General features: G+C 35.9%; 3 protein-coding genes and 1 long non-coding RNA gene across 5 annotated transcripts; 1 reads left to right on the forward strand and 3 right to left on the reverse strand.

The window, feature by feature from the left end:
- The first annotated feature begins 244 nt into the window (after positions 1–244).
- On the forward strand, positions 245–7169 carry LOC110783729 (uncharacterized). Of its 2 annotated transcripts, XM_021988087.2 has the most exons (9): positions 245–561; positions 1053–2030; positions 2465–2583; positions 3412–4371; positions 4488–4785; positions 5626–5791; positions 5913–6018; positions 6145–6235; positions 6635–7169. In XM_021988087.2, the coding sequence occupies exons 2-9, from the start codon at positions 1251–1253 to the stop codon at positions 6734–6736; spliced, it is 2622 nt and encodes an 873-aa protein (XP_021843779.1). In that variant the 5' UTR covers positions 245–561; positions 1053–1250; the 3' UTR covers positions 6737–7169. The 2 variants fall into 2 exon arrangements, with proteins under 2 accessions (XP_021843779.1, XP_021843780.1); XM_021988088.2 differs by lacking the exon at positions 6635–7169 and having other exon boundaries at positions 6145–6587.
- A 779-nt stretch (positions 7170–7948) lies between these two features.
- LOC110783684 (RING-H2 finger protein ATL57) lies at positions 7949–9300 on the reverse strand. The gene is given in 1 exon segment (XM_021988026.2): positions 7949–9300. A coding segment is annotated over 1 exon segment (813 nt). The 5' UTR covers positions 8894–9300; the 3' UTR covers positions 7949–8080.
- Positions 9301–11981: 2681 nt separating this feature from the next.
- On the reverse strand, positions 11982–14558 carry LOC130459704 (uncharacterized). Its single transcript, XR_008919285.1, has 3 exons — positions 13543–14558; positions 13086–13151; positions 11982–12380 (listed from the first exon to the last, which is right to left on the reverse strand). It is a non-coding gene; the product is annotated as an uncharacterized lncRNA (long non-coding RNA).
- Positions 14559–17090: 2532 nt separating this feature from the next.
- LOC110783685 (uncharacterized) lies at positions 17091–18063 on the reverse strand. The gene has a single exon (XM_021988028.2). The coding sequence runs from the start codon at positions 17906–17908 to the stop codon at positions 17243–17245; it is 666 nt and encodes a 221-aa protein (XP_021843720.1). The 5' UTR covers positions 17909–18063; the 3' UTR covers positions 17091–17242.
- Between the last annotated feature and the right edge of the window lie 3631 nt (positions 18064–21694).

Below are 21694 nucleotides of genomic sequence, written 5' to 3' on the forward strand. Positions count from 1 at the left end.
GAAATCGTTAAACGGTGTTGATTTATAAATTTTTAGATTTTTAAGGTGTTTAAATATAATAAAAAATAAATAAGGTGTTTAATTACAAAAACTAATTTTTTTAAGTTGTTAAATGACAAAAATCTAAATTTTCATTTCCCCCTCAAAAAATAAAAATAAAAATAAAAGTAAAAATCAATGTGTTTTTTTTTCGAATTTAAATAAAATGGAAACCATAATAAATATGGAGTAAATCCCTCCATCCACACTTCTCCTGCTGCTCTCCCTTCTCTGTCTCTCTCTCCTCCTCTCACTAGACTCCTTCATTCTTTCTCTCTGTCGTCTGTATTTTTCTGTGACCTTCTCGACAGCTTACTAAAAATTAGGGTTTATTTTTCAATTAATTTTATCCCCTTTTTTCTCTCTCACTAACTTTTCAGGATTCAAATTCAAGCACAAAAACAGCTTTCTTCTTCTTCACAGCTACATTTCCAACGTTACTTTCTCTCTCTAAAAATAAAAACTAGGAGTTTCTCTCTTTGCTTGGAAGTTTCAACGAATACGACTCCTTCCAATAATAAGGTTTAATTTTATTATTGTTATTATTAATTAATTTTACCATTTCTTGTTGTGCATTCACGATCTAACTTCTCGTTTTCACCAACATTTCTATTTTCATTTTTTTATTTCTATTTGTCTATATTTATGTAGATTGTTTCTCTTTCTTATTTCTCTTCATTTTCTTCAATTTGGGTTTTTGGTGTTTTTCAATGCCAATAATCTGAATTTCAATTTCTGGTCTTTTTTTGCGTGGTGGTTGTGAATTGTTGTTTGGAAATGGGGTTGTTGAGAGAATTCTTTTAGATAAATTTGGAATTCTTATTAAGTTTTCTGGGTGGAAAATATTATCTATTTGATGCAATTTTTGATGTTGAATAGCACATATGTATATGTCAATTAAATTTGAATATTTGCACACAAAAAAATTAAATTGGGTTTATTGTGAATTAAGTCAAATGTATTCTGGTTGTGTTGAGAATTGGAATTGAGGGTGTGCAAATTTTTTTCTGCAGATCCAATGATCTGATCATTTGAAATTCGAAAACGATAGCGGGCTCAGGTTATTTTTTCAATGCGTGCGCTGTTGGTGATATTTTTTTGATTTAGAGGTTTGTTTCATAAATTAGAGAGAAAGTTGCAATGAATAATTATTGTGGAGGTGAGGCCTAATTTTTTGAGGGGTTTTGGATAGTTGGTAGTTAAACATAGAGATGGCGATAGCGGGTTTGCACAATGTTCCTGTGATTGAGTCTTCCATTCTAAGGGAGTCTCAATCATCATCGGCAAGAATTGGAAATCCAGGGAGTATTAGCACCCGAGCATCCTCAATCCGGCAGATGTGGCTGGAGCTTGAGGATGAATGTGTGGTGAATCGTGTCCGTGACAGAGGAAGGTTAAGGTTGCAACAGGAGAGAAATGATGGTTTGTCTAATTGTCAAGTTGGGGAAGGTAGGGGTGGTTTGGAGGATTCGAGTGAGAGCGAAAATGGGTCTGTGATCAACTCTGAGAGCCTCACAGGGCCTCTAAATGAGCAGTATGATCGTCAGAGTTTGGCATCCGAGCAATCTCAAGACTTTGGACTTGTTGAAAGAGCGAGAGTTAGGAGAATTTTTCAGGAGTGGAAGAATACTGGTGTAGCTAACCAAGCAACCAATGTTCCCCACAGGAACCGAGGTGTAAGGTCTCAATGGCTTGGAGAGACTGAGCGTGAAAGGGTTCGAGTTGTGAGGGAATGGATTCAGATGACTAGTCAACCAAGAGAAGACCAAGTTTCTGAAGTTGGTTCTCCAATTGAACGAGTCCGAGATGGGCAAGTTGTTGATCATAATGAAAGTCAAGTTGAAAATAATCGGAGGCCAATTCGCAGATTATGTGGCAGGCAGGCTCTGCTTGATTTATTGGCCAAGAAAGAACAGGAAAGACGACAAGAGCTCCAGGGTTTGGAGGTGACACAACCTGTTAGTCGTTTTGCTCACCGCAACCGTATTCAGGTAAAATTTGCATTCCATATCTATATCTGAGCTGGAGTAGGAGCCAAGGACATTGAATTGAAGGCTATTCCAGACATTGTTTGGTTACCATCTGCATACTTTTACTGTCATCATGTAATTCTTATTGTAATTATTAGTTTTCCAATTTCAAACGACTTAGATAATGATCTCCATCGCAATTCCAAACCAATAATATGAGTCTATATTCCCTAAGTTTATTAGTCCTTTTCTGTTGTACAATGTTTATATAGTGTTGCGTGTTGTTAGACTATCTGTCATCGGACTAGAATAAACAAAGAATGCGGTCTTTAGAATGTGTTGGTTAATAATATAAGTACTGACTTCTTTTTTTTGCAGTCATCAGTCATTACCTAAACAAACAATGGGGTTTTCAGGGTGTGATGGTTAATCAGTACTATGTCTATGTTTTGCAGTCATTACTTAGAATTCGCTGTTTCCAGAATATGCGGTCAGCTGAATCTAGGAGGCCCAGTTCCACTGCAGAAAGTGAACTAGGGTTGCTCAGGCAGCGACAAACTGTGTCAGGTTTGAGGTATGTTTGTCATTTATCCATGATTTGTTGCAATTGGTGCTTTTGAGAAGTTTTGGTTTTTGATAAGTGTTCAGGTGTTTTCTTATAGTAGCTGAGTGATTTCCTCTCATGTTATATGCTGTTCTATGATCCTCTTGGATTTCTCTAGTGATTGTATGTAACTTCGTATATGTTTTCATTTTCCTTTAATGTTGAATGATGTTTCTACATTTCTCTTAGTATTATCTTGTGATTGTATGCGTATTAGAAGAGATTACTTGAACCTAGGTGAATCGATCAGTGATTTGAATCTGATGGAATGTTCATCAAAATTCATTAGATATGCCTTTTCTGGTTAAAATTTGGTGCTTTCGATGAAGAGTAGATGCCTATATCCCAAGACATTATTAACTACATGCATTTATTGCATTTTTTTGGTTGTGTCTGCTTACTTAAGGGTGTATTGATTTAGCTTCCAGAAGTGGTAAACCGGGGGAGGAAGTATTGATTTCATATAAACAGAGATCATGCCTTTTTTGACCTTATGTACCCATGGAAGTCATTTCTAATGCACACTTGGAGTGACTTCCAATTTATTTAAATTTTGTTGTTCTTTTTTAAAGTAGAGTACATTTGCTGACCAATGTACTGGACGTACTGAGTAAACTTTAACGGTGTAGTTGCCGTTTTATCATTCAAACATTTGTATATGATGTATATTGATCTAATCGTTTCCTTTATGTTTTACTTTGCCCATTAAAAATTAGGCAGCCATTTTCAAATGTCTATTTCTGTGCAGTTTACCTCTCTTTTCATGTATTTTTGTCTAAATCTCATGTAAACTTGCAGAGGAGGTTTTCTCTCCAGATTGGACAATGTTCAAGTTCAAGCGAGTGATCTGTCTGGTAGTTCTTTGGAAAACAGTCCTCATAGTTTTAGAGATGATCAAACCGAGGCTAACAGCGCAAACGAGGTTGTTGATGGTGCCCATGTGCCAAATAATCCTGCAAATGGGTTCCTTGATGGTGCTGATGAACAAAATCAGCCTGCAAATGAGGTCCTCAGTGGTGCTCATGAACAAAATAATCCTGCAAATGAAAACCTTGATGTGATTTGTGAACAAAGTAATGTTGAAGGAGATGCTAATGTAAATAACCCTAGAGAATACAGTGGAAACACTAATTTTCAAGAACTGGAAGTTCAAGTTGAAACGAGGCTGGAGGTTGCCTCAGATGAGGAGAACATATCAGAGACAGCTACTAGTGGGCCTGCTGATGGTTTTTCAGATGAGGGCTACTTGCTTATGAATTCTCAAGAACCTTCAAGAAGTGGAAGCGAGGAGTTTGGGGAGATAGAAGGAACCCATGAGTTATCCCGTCACTTTAACACTCATAGAGAAGAAATCAATGTGCTTAATCAATTAGATAATGAAGTCCACGAATCTGAAGAGGTAAATGACCAAGATTTCAGTATCCAGGTAGAAGACTGGCCGGAACAAGTTACAACGTATAATGAAAGCGGATGGCAAGGTAATGTTCTATCAAACCAATGGAGAGATGGTGATCAAGCTGAAACAAATAGACAACATGTAGATGGTGAAGAACACTTTGATGGTGCTCTAGAGAGTGAAGTTGGAGAGCAGAACGATGCACAAGAAGACTACTGGCATGAAAGTGGTTCTCTGGAGACTCCAAGAGAATGGTTGGGAATGCCTTCCACTTCTGGGGTGACTTCTGGTAGACTTGATACATACTATTTTTCTGATGATGATAATGTGCATCATATGGAGCTAAGAGAACTTGTGAATAGGTAAATGTTTGTTGTTATTTTTTTCTTTTTTAAACATAAGCAGAAAATTGTTCTTCTTTCTGTTGTTTGCTTATTCTTCGTACTTCTGTAATAATTGTAAATGTCATCTATTGCAGAAGAAGAGTTTCAAGTCTTCTTCATAGTGATTTCCGTGAGAGCCTAGATCAGTTGATACAGTCTTATGTGGAGAGACAAACTAATGTTCCTGAGGACTGGGAGCTACATGAAATGTCTCTTCCTCCTTTCACTACGCAAAATCAAGATCAACTAAGCACAGGCCACAGTGAGGAGTCAGAACCCATTCATGTGGAGGAAACTCAGCGAACCCTCCCTAGACCACCTCCTCTCCCTCAGGCACATTGGGGGCACCATGCCAATTGGTCGAGGCATGAATCACGACAGCGCCCTGGAACTGTAAGTTTTATAATTGCACTCTCCATTGTTGCTAATACTTTGCAACTTACTCCTTAATAGTGTTTTCTGTTAATCTTATGCATTCTAAAATTTGGATTCCTAGCTTGAGCTGATATTGCTTCAATTTTGAAATATTTGTGTTATTATTCCCCTTTTTGTTTAGGAGCCATCACCAGGAATTTTACTCTTAAGCCTTGTTTGTTTTAACGGAAAACATTTTCATTGGAAAATAATTTTCCATGGATAACAAGTTTCAAGGGAAAACACAATTGTAAATAGCTTTGTTTGTTTGTTTCCTTACAAGAAAAGTTATAGGGATAAAGGAAATGGAAGTGGGAAGTAAAGGATGGATGGGAGGAGAGACAAAAAGGATGCAAGGGAGTAGAGAGGAAAAGTTGGCACTCTTCTTTACTAAAGGAAAAAGATTCCACCTTTGGAGGGTTATCTTCCACCTTTTGGGAAAAATGTTTCCACCCTAAACAAAACAAGGAGCCTTAATGTATAACAAGTGTTCACACTGTTTCTGGCCCTACTCAACGAGACCCATTTTGGTTATTAACTTGTTATTATGACATAAGTCTGCAATTTCCGTACATTCTTCTTGTACTTCTCAGGACTAAATTGGTTCCCTAGCTTGTCTAGGAAAAATGAAATGGTGTTCTCGCTGATTCCCGCTAAAGTCCAATCTACTATTCTATTGCATACTTGATGTGCATCTTTTTGGCTACTGGATTACTCTATGATCCTCATCTGTGTTTGGGTAGATTATTCCTCGTCAATCCGTGGCTTTGCTGTTTAAAATTATATGTGGTTTATAATCATAGTTGCTCTTCTGCACAGGAGTGGGAGATCATTAATGATTTGAGGATTGACATGGCTAGGCTGCAACAAAGATTGAATAACATGCAAAGAATGTTAGAGGCCAGTATGGATATGCAACTTGAACTGCAACGTTCTGTAAGACAGGAGGTCTCTGCTGCTCTGAATCGCTCAGCTACTCCTTCAGGCAAGCTATTAGCAGCATATTGTCTCGTTCTTTTCCCCTTTTTGGTAGTCAGTTTATAATATGTTCTTGCAAATTCTTGAATTTGGGTGGGTGCTCATAATTTTTCTCATGCTTTCAACAGAGTTGTTCGAAAATGTATTGCCGAAAGACAGTTTCAAATGGGATTGTGTAAGGAAAGGCATCTGCTGTATATGTTCTAACACCAACATTGACTCTTTATTATACAGGTAAAAGAAATCATCTGAAAATCAACACTGTTATGTTGTTTTTTTGACAAGAGCATTTGTTATCATATTTGAGAATGTAATTTGTTGTATATTCATAATTGGAATTTTAATTCATTGATTGTGCAGATGTGGGCACATGTGCACATGTACTAAATGTGCGGATCTGTTGGTTCAAGGTGACGGGAAATGTCCAATGTGCCAGGCACCAGTTATTGAGGTGATCCGTGCTTATTTTATACAATAGAATAAAATGGAGGATGATAGTTGGTAAAAATACATGCCAACATAATCTTATTTCATTCTTTGGGCAGTTTCTCAGTGCTCATTCCTCCTTGTTTACAAAAAAAAAAACTTACCAGTACGATTATGATAGATTATACACATTATTTAAGTAAAGGAAAAACCACAGGAACAAATGGCTATATTGATTATATACGGAGCTTAGTAGAAGCTTCTGGATCCAGATTTTTGTTCTGTTTGTCTGATTGTACATATAATTTGTGCAATCTGATTGTACATATATTACTCGTTAATAGTAAAACTGGATAGAATCCATAATTTTGTTTGTAGTTGGTCTTGTTCATGCTTCATGCTTCATGCTTCATGCTTCATGCAGGAAGGATTATATCGCAATATTCTCAAACTGAGTAAATTGGGTCAGTCTATCAGTTTGCAGATGCCGGTGCTTACAAAGTCTCCAGTTTTCCTTTCTCTTTAATATACTTGTATTATAAGTCGCGTTATAATTACCGAGTATGTCTTAATTCTCTGCCGTACCTATCATCCTATGCCCCTGATTTTTGCCGCACGTTACATAATCCTCTGATGTATTCCTACCTATTTTTGTTCTTATTTTGGGACTTAAATTTCAAGTCTAATTAAGGTGGGGACTGAGACTAATGTAATTGCTTTATAAGGACCACAGTGTGTTAAGATTGCCCCTGAAGAGTGAAGACCATTTGTATATAAGTTTCTAGACTTCTATTGGAGACTTTGTGAACAAAACAACTATTGTAACACCATAATAGGTTCGGGTGGGTGATACCAAGTACTCCGTACCAGTTACTAAAAATGTCCACATTCATACATTTGTTTTTTTTTTCTTTTGTTGTTTGGTACACGAAATATTTACAGCTTTTACACCTCTTTCACTCTATCTTCCTCATTTAACATAAATTCACCATTTAGTCCTTAATAAAATTAGCACTTTGAAAGACGCACTATATAATTTCCCGTTAATTAAATGGGCTTAAAAGCTAGTTATCTTTTAAAGAGAACTCCTCCCTCACCACCGTATATTTCTCTCCTATTATGTTATCCAATCCGTACTGGTTACTGAAAGTGAAAACGCCCACATATAAATAACGGAATTATCTTTCAAATAATGTCAATGTCAACCACAATGGTGGTGGAGGGATCGGAAGAGTTGGTATGGGAAATCAATATAGGAGAGAGAATTGAAAAAATTGTGATGAGGACAAAGGAAAGAGAATATCAACTAAAATTGCTCTGGATTAATGAGAAAAGTTGGTGAATGACAACATACGAAGTTACGAAGTAGTATAATTTCCCATTTTTCATTTCAAGTTATACGTATATTAATTTCAAATTATTTTTTCCTTATGCTTTACGTGTTTACAAATTACAATAAGCAACTTTATATTTCATTACACTTATCATTACTCCCTCCGTCCCTTAATACTCACACCTATTTGACCGTGCGGAGTTTAAAACACTTGAATGGACTTATTAATTTCATTTATAGAAGCGGTGCAAGTATTAAGGAACGATTTAAGAAAAAATGATGTGCGTACTAAGGGACCGAGGGAGTATTACCTTAGTTCGTGTAAAGACGAAATATAACCATAAAATAGAAACAGATGGAGTATTTTTTATTTTTTAAAAAAGCTACTTAGACTTAAGTTGTAACTGCATTTGAAAAATAAAAATTGCTTTAATAAAAGCTCAAGTCATTCATTTTGTATGATTCTCAATTCACTGATTTACATGATGCCATTGCCACCCATTAAAACAGAAATAAACTGTTGTTGATACTCCGTTATCAAAAACTCAATGATCGATGCAATCTCACTCTACCCTCACTTGTAGGACCCACCACCCTCACCTCTTCATTCCACGTGTCACCACCATCCACCTCCAACCTCACTTCTCAGCCACCACTACTATCTACATCTCCCTGCTCCACCTCACCCGCATCCAATCCCCTCTCTTCTCCCTCCACCGCCACCGCCACCGCCTTTTCCTTCTCTGCCGCCACCTCCTCTTCAGTCAATAGTTTCGCCGTCCGACAAAGCGGACACGTCATGTGATTCGAAAGCCACGTGTCAATACACTCAACATGGAACACGTGACCACAATACGGAATCTCCTTTATCCATTCCTTCTCCTCGAACTCACTCAAACAAATGGCACACTCAACCTCATCAATCATCCGCTGCTTCGCTTCCTCAGCCCCAGGGAAGTATGCATACACCGGCAATGACTCCACCACCGCCGGATCCACCCCTTTCGTCGTATCCCTCGTCCTGGATAAATACGACGTCGCTGCAGTATTAGTACCGGACGAGTTTCGTCGGCGACGAGCGGTGTCAAAAGATGGCTCGTCGGCGAAGCGGCGAATGTAAATAGAAAAGAATCCCATAAAAAACAGAGCCGTCAAAAGCACTAAAACGGTGAGCGCCATTGCCGAATCAAACGGAGGGTTCAACTTAACGTTGTTGTAGTAATTAGTCGGATTTTCTTTCTCCTGAGCTTTTAACGGCGAAAGAGTCGGAGAATGTTGTGATGGTGATGTAAACAACGTTGGATCATGGTTTTCTAGTAATGGGAGTAATTTTCTGGTGTGCAGTGTCATTTCTTGATTGCTGGGCAACAAAATTAAGACAATCCTCTTTCAAAACTGAAGCTCGCCTTAGCTTAATTATAAAAGGAAAGAAATTAGGAAGATTTATTGTGGACGACGAAGGAGTCAATATCTTGATAGGTATCAATGTATGCGAACTCAAAACTATAAGAACAGAGTATGTAGAGTTTTATATTTATGGTATTGGGTTTGAATGGAAAGGAGGGGGAGATTGGAATGAGAAAATAGGAGAGAAAAGATGGAATTGGAAGAGAGGTAAAGTGGGTAAAGTATAATGAAGAGAGGACCCCATGTAGTGTTTTTAATTCTGGATTCTACGTGAATGTTTTCAGAGGTTTCTGGGTAATATGATCGAGTGAGAGAATCTTGACAGAATTTAAATTATTATGTCTATTATTATAATAAATGAGTGAGTACTGAGTATTGATCTTGATTGTTGATTGTTGATTGTGGGGTTTTTCTCAATTCTGCCCAAGTTTGTAAATTTGTCTCTAACCTAAAAAGCCAAACACAAACTGCACCTCTTGATGCCTGAATCTTATTACTTTAAATAAGTTATCAGAAGCTAGAAATTACAGTATGTTTTTCACTTATTGATGCCTGAATCCTGTTCACTAACTATGAGTATATGTATATTCTAGTGAGATTATGGTCGTCTGACTTATTTTGACTATCTTTTGATTGAAATATAACTCTGATAAGTTTAAACAAAATAAGAAACACGGAATAAAATTTAAACAAATAAGTTCCTACAAAGAGATACGGAGTAAATGTATACTCCGTAGGTTCTTTCTAGTACGAGTACGGAGTATTATGTACGAGTACGAGTACGTATTTCCTACAAACATATATCTTTTTTTTTTAAGAGATAAGGAACATAAATTTAGGAGGTCCTCTGCACGAGGGTAACTCCTAAGCTGTCATTAGTAACAATCAACTCTAACTGTGGATTATTACAAGGAATGATATATATGCATAGAATCACAATAATATGACCAATATTTGCTATCCAATCAACTGTCCTGTTAGCTTTCTTGAAGATATATTGGATATGAAAACTTTGAAAATGCTGAAGAAGGATCTTGATATATATTAATTATGCTACGTAAGTTGTGAAAATAAGTTATGGTACGTATATAGAGAACTAGTATTACAATAAAGTAAGTTATGTAATACATAGTAGTAACTTTCATATTAGTTCAAACGTACGATGGTTACGGTAATATAATTATACTAAGTAGATAATTAAGTTGAGATAAGTACAATCAATATTAATCCAAACAAATTACGTACTCCATAGTACGTACGTACGTACGTAAGTTGAGGAAACAGCTTTGAATCTATAACACCCTATTTCTTTACTCTAAGGAATTGGAAGTTTTCAATATACTCGTGATGAAGATCAAACTCTTGTACGTATCCATGTCATCATATCATAACTCATAATTATGGAGAATTTAAGGCAACGTATTGACAAAGTGGTCCAAGAAGGAAATTTGTGATCCTTTAGAGATGTTATTAGTTACGTACATCTCATGATCTCACCAGAGTGCTCAAGCAACCTCTATGTCTTCAATGTTATTTGTACACTTTTCTTCTTTGTACAAATCATACAAGGGTGCCTAGTGTGTGTGTGCTCTGTCACATTGTGAATTGTCTACCTCTAGTCCGATGTCAATGAGATATGTTTGGTTTTGTAACTTTTTTACATAAATTTAATTTCATTTTAGTGCTCATAAAGCGTGTACGGCATATAGATCGACCTGGTTATTGGGCATAGGTTTTTTTTTGATGCGAATGAGGGTGTAAAGACCCGAAAACAAACTAATATAATAAGTAATGTAGGATTAGGATCAAGTTAAAATAGTTCTTATTAGACATGGTCAATATCGGTTCAAACTATAATCAACAATTTGGGATCGAAATTAAAATAGTTAAAATATATAAAAAAAGCTATATACATCGTATGTCAGTTCTTATTTCGAGCATGTATTGGAGGAAAGTCTGATCACATAATTATAAAAGGATGATATATAGGGTTCAATCATAAAATCAATTGGTGATATGTAGAATAACACATCATCTTATTTATTAGTCAATCTTCCTCTATTTAATTATTCAACGTGGGACAATTAGTCTCAACTCACACGTGGTTAGTATTCTCAATGGGTGGAAATCCCAAATGAACTGGAAGTACTATCTTTCATAGTTGTTCTTATACTACGCTATCCGTATTTTTTTAGGAGTCACATATTGACCAGCACAATTATTAAGGAAGAGTAGTTGAATTTGATATAATAATGATGGAAGTGGGGGTAGGTGAAAATAAAGAAATGTAAAAAAAAAAAAAAACAAGTGGGCAGTAATAGTTACCAAAAATGGAATTATTTATGAATTAAGTGCGGTCACAGGAAAGTAAAAAATAATAAAAAATAATTATTGGGGAGTGAGTGTAAAAGTTAAAAAAATGCATTTGTGACCGCTAAAAAAATACGGCCGGAAGTAGTAATTGTGACACCTAAAAAAATACGAAGGGAGTACCTCCATTTCAAAAGGATCTACACTTTTCGTTTTATTTTGTTTCATAATGTTCTTTGCATTGTACTTTATACTAGTTTTGGACATAATATTTATTACCTTATCCCTATTTCCACACAACATTTACAATTTTCAACTCAATTTCTCTTACTTTATTAAATTCTTCTTACACCCACCCACTTTCAACACATTCCTCTTACTTAAACCATATTTTATTATATTCATCCTTTTTTTACACACGTTTTTTTGTTCTAAATATTAATTTGTGCAAGTAGTAACCATATATATCATTTTAAAACGGAGTAATAATTAATCATGCACGGTTTCTTGAAAAGCTACATATTATTAATTTATTGACATCTGAAAGTTGCAATATTAATATTAGAGAGGATGATCAACTAAATCGTTATAGTTTATTACAAGAAGTATCAATTTGACCGTCCGACTAAAAGCCTGTACAAACTGGGTTATAGTACAAGAAGTATAATTTTGTATTTGGCAACTCATAGGGTCAACAAACATAAATTAGCTAAAAGGGCCTTTAAATTTAGATTATATAATAAAAATGTGCAATAAATAATAATTAGCACTGCAATATCTTTAGCGCTATAAGTGGCGTGGATTTTTACTTAAATCCTTAATTTTACATGTAACACCCCGACCTCTAATTACATTATTAAAGCATAATTAGCAGCGGAATTAACCTAATTGGTCGGGGCATTACCTGTCGTAACTCCCTCTTGGGAATTACAAGGCAACCATCAATCATAAGATATTAAATCCCAAAAATTAATATAATAATCTTTAATATTACCAAAATAAAGGTGCATAAATTACTAAAAGTCTGTAATTAAACTATTAAAACTTAAGGCATAAACTAGGTGGGAATTATTAAAGTGAAATCCTCGCCACTACTCGTTCCCATCGTTCCCAGCGGTACCTAAAACAGAAAACAAAATAACGGTGAGCCGAAGACTCAGTAACGAACTATTCTAGCAACGTAAATTAATTTCAATTCATTTTATTTAATAACACAGGGAGAATAGAATAATGTAAAACATTTTATAAAGTCCTTTATTTAATTCATTTTCAACTTTAGGGTGCACATGCTAGTCGTGGCAAGTATGACATGGTGGAACGTCTTCCACGATGGACCGCTGTCCATAAACATGGGGCCTTGGCCCGAAAACATGAGAGCCTTGGCTCAATGGGCGGATGCCCCATGGGTACATGCATGACCGAGAATCGTAGCCTGTGAACATATACTGCCAAACGGACTAGGAATTTCACTTTCATTTATCATGTTTCGTTTAATTTTACATTTTAGCCTTTTTACTTCAGTAGAAGTAACATAATTCCTTTAGATCATGAGATCATGATAAAACATCATTTAGATCCTGGGATCCATAAAATATCATTTATTTCCTGGCATCATAGAGACATCATTTCATTCATGGTTTCTTATAAAGATCGTTTTATAAGAATTTCAATCAATCATATTATAATAAATAATTTAATCAAATCACATTTCATTTCCCGCAATTCATAAAACATGTCAAAGCATTCAATTCATAAATAGATCATAACATTGTATTTTCATAAACGCATTTATAAGGGAATTGCGGGTACTAGCAATAGCCGTTACCTTAATTCTGCGACTTTGCTAAGGGATTTTCGTTGGTTCGTTCGTCCTGAGCTCCGAGTCCAATTTCTTTAAAAAGTAGTAAATAAATGAATTAGTATTAGATTGATAAAAATCAATATCTTGTAAATCATAAATTTTATAAGTAACGAATTTGAAAATAACGAATTTTAATAAAACATAATTTCGAATTTAACGAAATATTATTATTGTTAACCGAATTTTCGATCAAAATAGATATATATATGCTTTATGAATCGATTTTCATGAAAATATTATTTCATTTTTATTAATTCAAGATAGTGAATTGATTTTGGTAAATCCTGAAAATTAAATACATATTTCTACTTGAAAAATAATAAACAATTTGATTGGGAAAATAACTAAATTATCAAAATTTATTAAAGCAAGAAAATTAATAATTAGAATTTCTGAACATGCAATTCAGTTGGCAACTCACCCAAAAGCCCAAAGGGATTATGGCCCAAATTTTTAATGTGGGATTTTAAGGAGAATTAAGACCAAAAATTAGAAACCAAAGTTTCTGGTTCTTTGGTTTCTGAAAAAGGGCACGAGTAGGGGAAGGTAAAGGGGCGAACGAGGAGGAGGAGAAAGAGGAGGGAGGAAGGGCGGCTGGCTGAGGTGGGTGACGCCGATTGATGCGACGGCGATGGTGGGTGGTTCTCGGCGGCGGAGCAGCGAGGGAATGGGTGGTGGGTTGCGCGAAGGAGGGAAAGGCAGGGGAGATTTTGTGTGGTGGTTTGCGGCGGTTCTGGGAGGAGTTGGGGGGTGGCTCGTTGGTGAAATAGGGCGGCGGAGGTTGGTGTGTGGGATGGTGATGTTGGTCGTTGGTGGGGTGTGATAGAGGTGGTGTGGGGCGGCGAAGAAAGAAGAAAACAGGGGAGGGGAACAGGGGAGTGCGAAGAGAGCAGATGAGGGAGTTGTGGTGGAGTGGTGGTGTTCGGTGGCTGGGGGCGTTTGCGACTGATAGGTGGTGAAGGTGGGTGACGGTAGACGGTGGTGGTGGTGGCTGCCGGAGGCGGTGGTGGTTCGATTTTAGGGAGAATAAGGAAGGATTGTTTTCAATTTTGTGGATTGATTTTGGTATTGAAATTTATCAGAAATTGAAGGAATTTTTGTAATTTTTTTGAAAGGATTCTAGAAGGGGAAGACCTTGGGGCTCAAGGAATTGAACATGGACTGATTTGAGGGAAGGAGAGGAAGTCAAAACTTCCTGGTTTGAGCGTGGGGAGCAAGAAAATAAAGCTGACATCTTTTTTTTTTTTTTTTTTAATAATAAATTCACAATATTTGGAAAAAAATTCAGAATTTGTAATAAAATGTTTAATTAAAATAATTCCTTAAAAATAAATAATTTATCGTTAACGAAAATAAATAATTCGGTTTATAAATTTATCGTTTAAAATAATTCGTAAAAACGATTAAAATAACGAAATTCGATTATTCGTAATTTAATTAAAACGAAATTAAGTTAATAAATATTTTCAATTTTAATAAATCGAATTTAAAATTTCGGGGTATTACATTACATTAGTACAAGACCTCCATTATATTTGGGACGGTCCTGAATTTGACTGAAATTGGTGGATTTGTCGAAGCTCTTATCAACAATCCGATGGATAAGGGAAGAAACACAAATTTTTGGAGATAAGAAAGTTACATATATAAATTGCAACGTCGATGATGCATATGAAGTCGTGCTCAATTGTTCTCGAAAGTGACACAATCATGCATAATGAGATGAAATGCGTCGAATTCATTTAAAGCGTAGGGTCCATTTTTGACATTAGGCATCTCTACCTCCCAACATTATGATTTGTGATTTGTGATTTGTGATTTGTGAACCATGCATTTTGTAACAGTAATACTTCCCCAATTTTGGAGGCACTACCATTGTACCATTATCTTTGTGTGTTACGTGCATCTTAGGTCACACAACCAACTTTTACGGCACCATTTGCAAACCCCGCTGTGTTTGAGTTTTGTTGCGTGGATCTCAGTCTTCCACCCCTTTCAAATACAGAAATAACAAAATATATTTTTCTGTCTCTACTAGTAAACTCCTAGGGATGTTGTTGTAACAGGTACCCAATTGCTAAAGGTAGATAGCTATTTCAAAAAAAAATTGCAACAAATTTCTAAAAATGTGAGTCGAAAGTCCGAAATCGAAACTGTTCGCCCCCCTGTGGGACGCACTTTTACATAAATTATCAAAATACCCCTCCTAAGGGAAAATACTCACATACCCTCAAACACAAACCCTCTAATGGGCTCAGACTATAATTTTGGGGCCCATATCCCAGTCTCCTGCAGGACCATGATTTCATACCCTTACAATTGCTCATATTTACTTATAATGCCCTACGGTATTACTATAAATATAACACATCTAATCATTACTTAGGTATGCAATTATTCTCAAACTCATTCTCTGACTACTTTCTCTCTCTAACAAGACCCGACTTGAGCGTCAGAGAGGGTTTTCTCGGAAATCCCCGAGCCAGTTTACGTTTGCCCTTTTGTAGGAAAAACGACAGCCGGATTGGAGGAAAACAACAGCCTGGTTGACGAGGCTTCTTCGGTATTACTATAAATATAACCCATCTAATCATTACTCAGATATGCAACTACTCCCAAACTCACTCTCTGACTACTTTCTCTCTCTAACAAAACCTGACTTGAGCGTCAGATATGGTTTTCTCGAGAACCCCCAAGCCAGTTTACGTTTGCCCTTTTGTAGGAAAAGCGACATTCGGATCGGAGGAAAACAACACCCCTGGTTGACGAGGCTTCCTTTATTTTCACACTTAGCAATTTCTTCGCAAAAACAAAATCTTATTGTGATTGCTTTCGGTTCGAGGTACTCTTTCATTTACAGATTTAAATAAATTGTTGACAATTTATTAGGGAAAAAAAGTTATGTAATGATTTGAACTTTGATTATTTTACAATTTAGACTTAAATTGTTATTTTATATTTATATTTTCTTAAACAGGCTTAAATTATTTTATTTTTTGGGCTTACGTTACATTTTCATTTGGTTCCGGTTATTGATTCTAAAAATTGAGAAATGAAATGATTCAAATGAACTATAGCAACATGTTCCCAATTTTTGTTACCCATAACCATAACCGAATCCTGAGCAACAGGTTTGGGAACAGAAATTTCAGCTTATTGGACAAAGTTGAAATAAATTTGTACGAATATAAATGTGACCAACGTCCAACATAACTTCCAATGATTGTGATAAACTGATAAGCCATGCCAAATATTAAACTAATTTGGCTAGCTGGCCCACTGGCCACTATGAGCTTGAATACTTTGGACTGGCGTGACGTCGTATAGAATATTCGATGATGATAATTAGTAGCAACTTTTAGTATTTGGCTATTTGCATATCTATCTAGTATCTAGTAATCTGTTAAGTAGTTACAATACCAGCCCAAGTACCCAGGTCCACGATTCAGTTAGTACTCCGTCCGTAACTTCTAAGCTTGGGGCTCATTTTAGTTCTCTCCCAAATTGGTACTCCGGCCGTATTTATTTAAGGGATACACTTGGCATTTTTAATAATTTATCAACTCCACCATTTAATTATATAATCTCGTATGTCTCTCCACCATATTAAACAAATAATTTCATAACTACACCCCCAACCCCTAAAATGACATGATCCCCACTTATTTTACATATTAAAATATCTACCGAATCCCACTTATTTTATTACTTTATTTTATTCAACTTTTTTTTCTTAATACTCGTGTCCGACCAAGTGTATCTCTTGAATAAAATAAATACAGAGTATGTTTTTAGAATTTCGTAACGCGCGTTGCATGTATTGTAAATCTGCAATTAAAGTCCCTAATTACAACTAAGTGTTGCCTTTTAAGCAAAAGATTGGTAAACAGAAACAAAAAGGATCCACCATACTACATCAATTTGTAGTTTTGTACAGTACAAAATCACTACAAAATTAGAAACACCATCTACCAAAAACAAACCTACCGAAAATCCCCTAATCAACACAAAATGTTGGGCATGTTACAATCTACATAAAACTTACACAAACATTGAAATTAATTACTCCTAAAACATTCCCTACAACAAAAGGTCAACCCTACAAATTAAATTATAATACATCATTTCTTAGAATCATAGGTAACATAATTAGTAACAGCTTTACTCCCTTCAGCAACTGCATGCTTACCAAGCTCTCCAGGTAACACCAACTTAACAGCACCTTGTATCTCCCTCGCTGTCATCGTCTGCTTCTTACTGTACGTACTTAATTTCGACGCTTCACCGGCTAATCTCTCGAACATATCCGTCATAAAGTTGTTAATTACCGTCATTGCCCCTGACGTAATTCCCATCCCCGGGTGCACTTGTTTCATCACCCTAAACACATACCTTTTATACCCTTCTCCCATTTCTCCCCTCATTCTCTTCTTCCCCCGTTTTCGGCCCGTTGTCGATGTTTTTGCCGCCTTCTCCTTTTTCACCTCTTGGGCCTCATTTTGGGCTGATGGACCGTCAACCTTGGTCCGGGCTTGGCCCTCATACTCTTCCTTCCTTGGAGGGGCCTCTTCTCTCGGCGGGGTTGGGAGTTTTTCAATTTCGAGGTCTTGAGTCTCGGTTTCTTGGTCTTCGATTGGGATCGACTTCGTTACCGAGGTTTGCTCCTCGGTGACTTCGGGTCGGGCTAGGGCTTGGTCTTCTTGTGACCCGATAACCGAAACCACTTCAACCGTTTCTTGTACAACTTTCGTGGTAGTCTTCACCACCTTCTTCTTTCTTGGAGCCATTTTTTTAAAATTTCTTACCTTGTAGAAAATTCTAAGCTTTTTCTCTTAGAATATGTTTGAGAATGTTGCGGTGAAAAATGAAAACCTAGCTTCAAAGGGAAACAAATTATAGTGGGATAAAAGGAGTGGTAGTTTCGAGAGGATGACACATGTGGGACACGTGTTGTAATGTGTTGCTACGTGTGGTGAATGTAAAAGGGATGAAGGTGACTAGCTAAGGTAAAGTACTGTTAAAAGTTTTTAAGAGCACAATCAGCTAATAGACTTTAATTAGCTTTTTCCTTGAGATTAATGACATTCACTCATCAATTAATGGACTAATTATACTATAGAATAAAGTTTTCATCATATATTTATAATAACTCTTCCTTCGCAATGACGAGTGGTCGGACAGTAGAGTCTTAAGATAATTGTTTCATATTTTATAAAATTTTATGACACATAACATATAATGTTACGTAGCTCTGTCTGATGGATTTAAAAATGATCAACAACAAATATATCTTGTTCTTGATAAATTTAGAATTGCGTATATCTAATAGTTAAGGGTATGTTTATGGGCTTACTATTTACCGCCCCATATTACTCAAAACTGCATCATTTATTTACCCATATACCCTTCTTTATTTACTCTCCTCATTCAACATTTACCCGCCTCAAATCTAACCACCACCGTCAGCCACCATCGCCGGCCACTACCATCACGTCGTAGGCGACAAAATGGCCGAGTCGATCTTCACAAGAGTTTTTTTTCTAATTTTTTTTGAAACTTATGCATTTTTAGCTTTTACCATGAGTCTTATGAATTTTAAGCTTGTACCATGGCACAGACTTATGAGTTTTTAGCTTCGACCATGGTATTGACTTATGCAGTTTAAGCTTGTACCATGGAAGGAGCTAAAAATTCATAAACATGTAACATGGTACAAGCTAAAAATGCATAAGTTTCCAAAAAAAAAATCGGTGGTGGTGGTGGTAGTGGTGGCCGAGTGGTTGGGAGGGAGACAACCACGGGTTGGTTGGACAGTGGTTGGGAGGGTGGCGACCACGTACGGGTCAATTGGATGGATAGTGGTTAGGTTGGATAGCAAGTGGTGTATTGGTAACCTAAGGAAAGGGGATACAAAAACCTAATTGGGGGGTGGGTGGGGAATCAATATTACAGTTTGGGGGGATAGAGAGGATAAAGGGAATGATTGAAATGATGTTATAAACAACAACAAAGGGAATGAACCCTGCTCATTTTCTTTCCCTTTCTTGAAACCGTACCAAATGGCCTTCAGTGTTTTCAAAATCGATCAAATGCCTTATAAAAAAAAAGTTCAATAAAACCAGTTTTGATAACTAGAGTTAATATTGTCATATCAATTAATTATATTAGAATAATAACATAAATTACTAAAAATTAAAATACACGAAAATTCGGTTATTACATTTATTCCCCCGGCCGTTACAATAATGAGATGCCCCTGAGTTTTGAGAAAATTAATCAATCAAGGTTCAAAATTCACCAAATACCCCTATTCAAAACTTATTACACAAATACCCTTAGTGATGTCATCAACCCGACAACCCATAATCAATCCAATTAATATCCAATTAACACCCTAATTTCCCTTTTCCCCTTTTCTTTTTCTCTTTCCCCTTCCTGCTTTCCTGACCTTTCCTCCGTGGCTGCTCACCTTGTTGATAATCCACTAAGGTAATCTAAGATAACTAAAAAGTCATCCAGCTCTAATTTAATTCAAATCCATTTTTAAGATACAATTTTCGAATTCGTGTTTATCTTGTAAACTCAATTCTCTCTCACATCAATACCTAGTCATCATTACCTAGTATTTAAAAAACATAACCATCTCCCTTTTAAGGACACATAAGCAACATCATTTTGAAGACATGTGGCGGACACGTAATCAATAACATTTTGAAGACACGTGGCCTTCAATCCTCCCTTTCAGCTTCTATAACCTCCAATTTAATTCAATTTAATTCAATGAATTAATGAATTAATTTCTTCAATTCTTAATCTTCTCATCTTCTCCCTCCACCTTCCCTTCCAATGTAACTGAAATGAGTTTGTCATTTAACTCATAACATCCCTTACAAATTCAACATCCCTTATAAGTACCTCACTTTCAGATACTCACTTGGATTGCATTTCTCATCCCAAACTTATCAAGGCACAATTGAACGTTGTCGACTGCCTCAAGATCTCTGGTGACTTTCTATCTCTTTCACTCAATTTTAAGTAGAATTCCATTTATATGTAGATATGAGCAGTTGATAGTTGATAATTATTATTGAAATCAATGTGCAGAATTCAACAATAAGATATTCTATCAAAGGATTGGATTATAAGGTGAGAAGAGATGATGTTAAACAAGGGGGTGATGAAAGACTATTTTAAATTTTTGGAAAATGGTTTCAGCTATGAGAGACTATTTTCTACAATTTTAGACAGCAAAATTATTGATCCATCTTAGATGAAACCATTCTTTTGCAGGTTTAAATTGACATTCTCTTTGTAAATATATGCATTCGTGTAGATTGCCGTTATTTTTTCTTGTAAGCATTATAATAGCAGCTTGTGCAATTGTGTTTAATGTAACTTATCATTTGTTTGAAAAATTGTAGTTTCTCCCTCAAAAAAATAGTTTCAAGTTTCAAGTGAGTTCCCAAAAGTTAGTTCCATTAAAAACTTGGATGCTACTTATATATATTACTCACAAATCAAAAGCAAAAGTACACACAACCATATGACCACCTTGGCAAATTTATGTGACAAAAACCAAAAACAATACAAGTATAAGCAAAACCACCAACACCACCACCACCAAAAAACGAACCATATGACCACCTAACACCAACACATAACACCAACAATGCTATATCAACATGATTAAAGAAGGATATTTGTTCATCCTCATCTACAGCCGCACATTCATTAGGAGGGAGAAAATCAAATTCTAGAAGAAAATCGAATTCAAATTTGGGGAAAACAAATCAGGTGATTTTGGAAAGAGAGATTCGAAGGTTTCAATCAAATTACAGAAAATAAAGCTTACAATATTAAGCACAAAATTTGAAAAACTCGGGCTTATAAACCTTCGAAGCCATAATGAAAAATTCCAAAATCGACCAGTAGGTGTATTGATTAAGAGGGGCGAGGTCATACACATTCGTCACCACTTCGGTTTCGATTTCTCCATTTTTAGTCGTCGATGATTCTTCATTCCCCATTTTTTTAATTTCCCCATTTCCCCCTAAAATAACAAAATTTCTCAGAAAATATACCGAAACCCTCCTCCAAGTACAAAACTTTGATTTATGGGGATGCAGATTTCTGCAAAATCCCCGAACACCCAGTAAAAATAGAGCTTTTGAAATCAGCCCTGCTGCTAGGTGTGGAGGAGAAAAAGATTGGGGGTTTTCTGAGAGAGGATTTTCTGAGGAGAGAGATAGAGATTGGGTTTGCGGAGATTCGAAGGTTTTGGGTTACTTAGGATAGTCGTTTCTGTATTTTTTTTCTATTAATAATTTGTTTTTCAATTAACAAGGGTATAATGGACTATTCTAAGGGGACACCAAAATTGATTTTACAAAAATAACCTCACATTTTCACTTATATAATAGAGATAAATTTGATCCGAAAATGGCATCAAAATTTCGCTATTTTAATGACATTCGATCCTCTCTTCGAGTTATATATTAGATCATTTTGTACCCAGCTTAATTAGTACGGAGTAACACCTTACCCATAACCAAATTTTATTGATTTAATAAATC

This window comes from Spinacia oleracea, chromosome 4 (assembly GCF_020520425.1).
Source record: "Spinacia oleracea cultivar Varoflay chromosome 4, BTI_SOV_V1, whole genome shotgun sequence".
Lineage (NCBI taxonomy): Eukaryota > Viridiplantae > Streptophyta > Magnoliopsida > Caryophyllales > Amaranthaceae > Spinacia > Spinacia oleracea.

Coding starts and splice junctions, on each gene's coding strand:
- LOC110783685 (XM_021988028.2), bottom strand. CDS start 17,908: ATGGCTCCAAGAAAGAAGAAGGTGGTGAAGACTACCACGAAAGTTGTA.
- LOC110783729 (XM_021988087.2), top strand. CDS start 1,251: ATGGCGATAGCGGGTTTGCACAATGTTCCTGTGATTGAGTCTTCCATT. Junction 2,031..2,464: donor CTCACCGCAACCGTATTCAG/GTAAAATTTGCA, acceptor TATGTTTTGCAG/TCATTACTTAGAATTCGCTG. Junction 6,019..6,144: donor ATTGACTCTTTATTATACAG/GTAAAAGAAATC, acceptor TTGATTGTGCAG/ATGTGGGCACATGTGCACAT.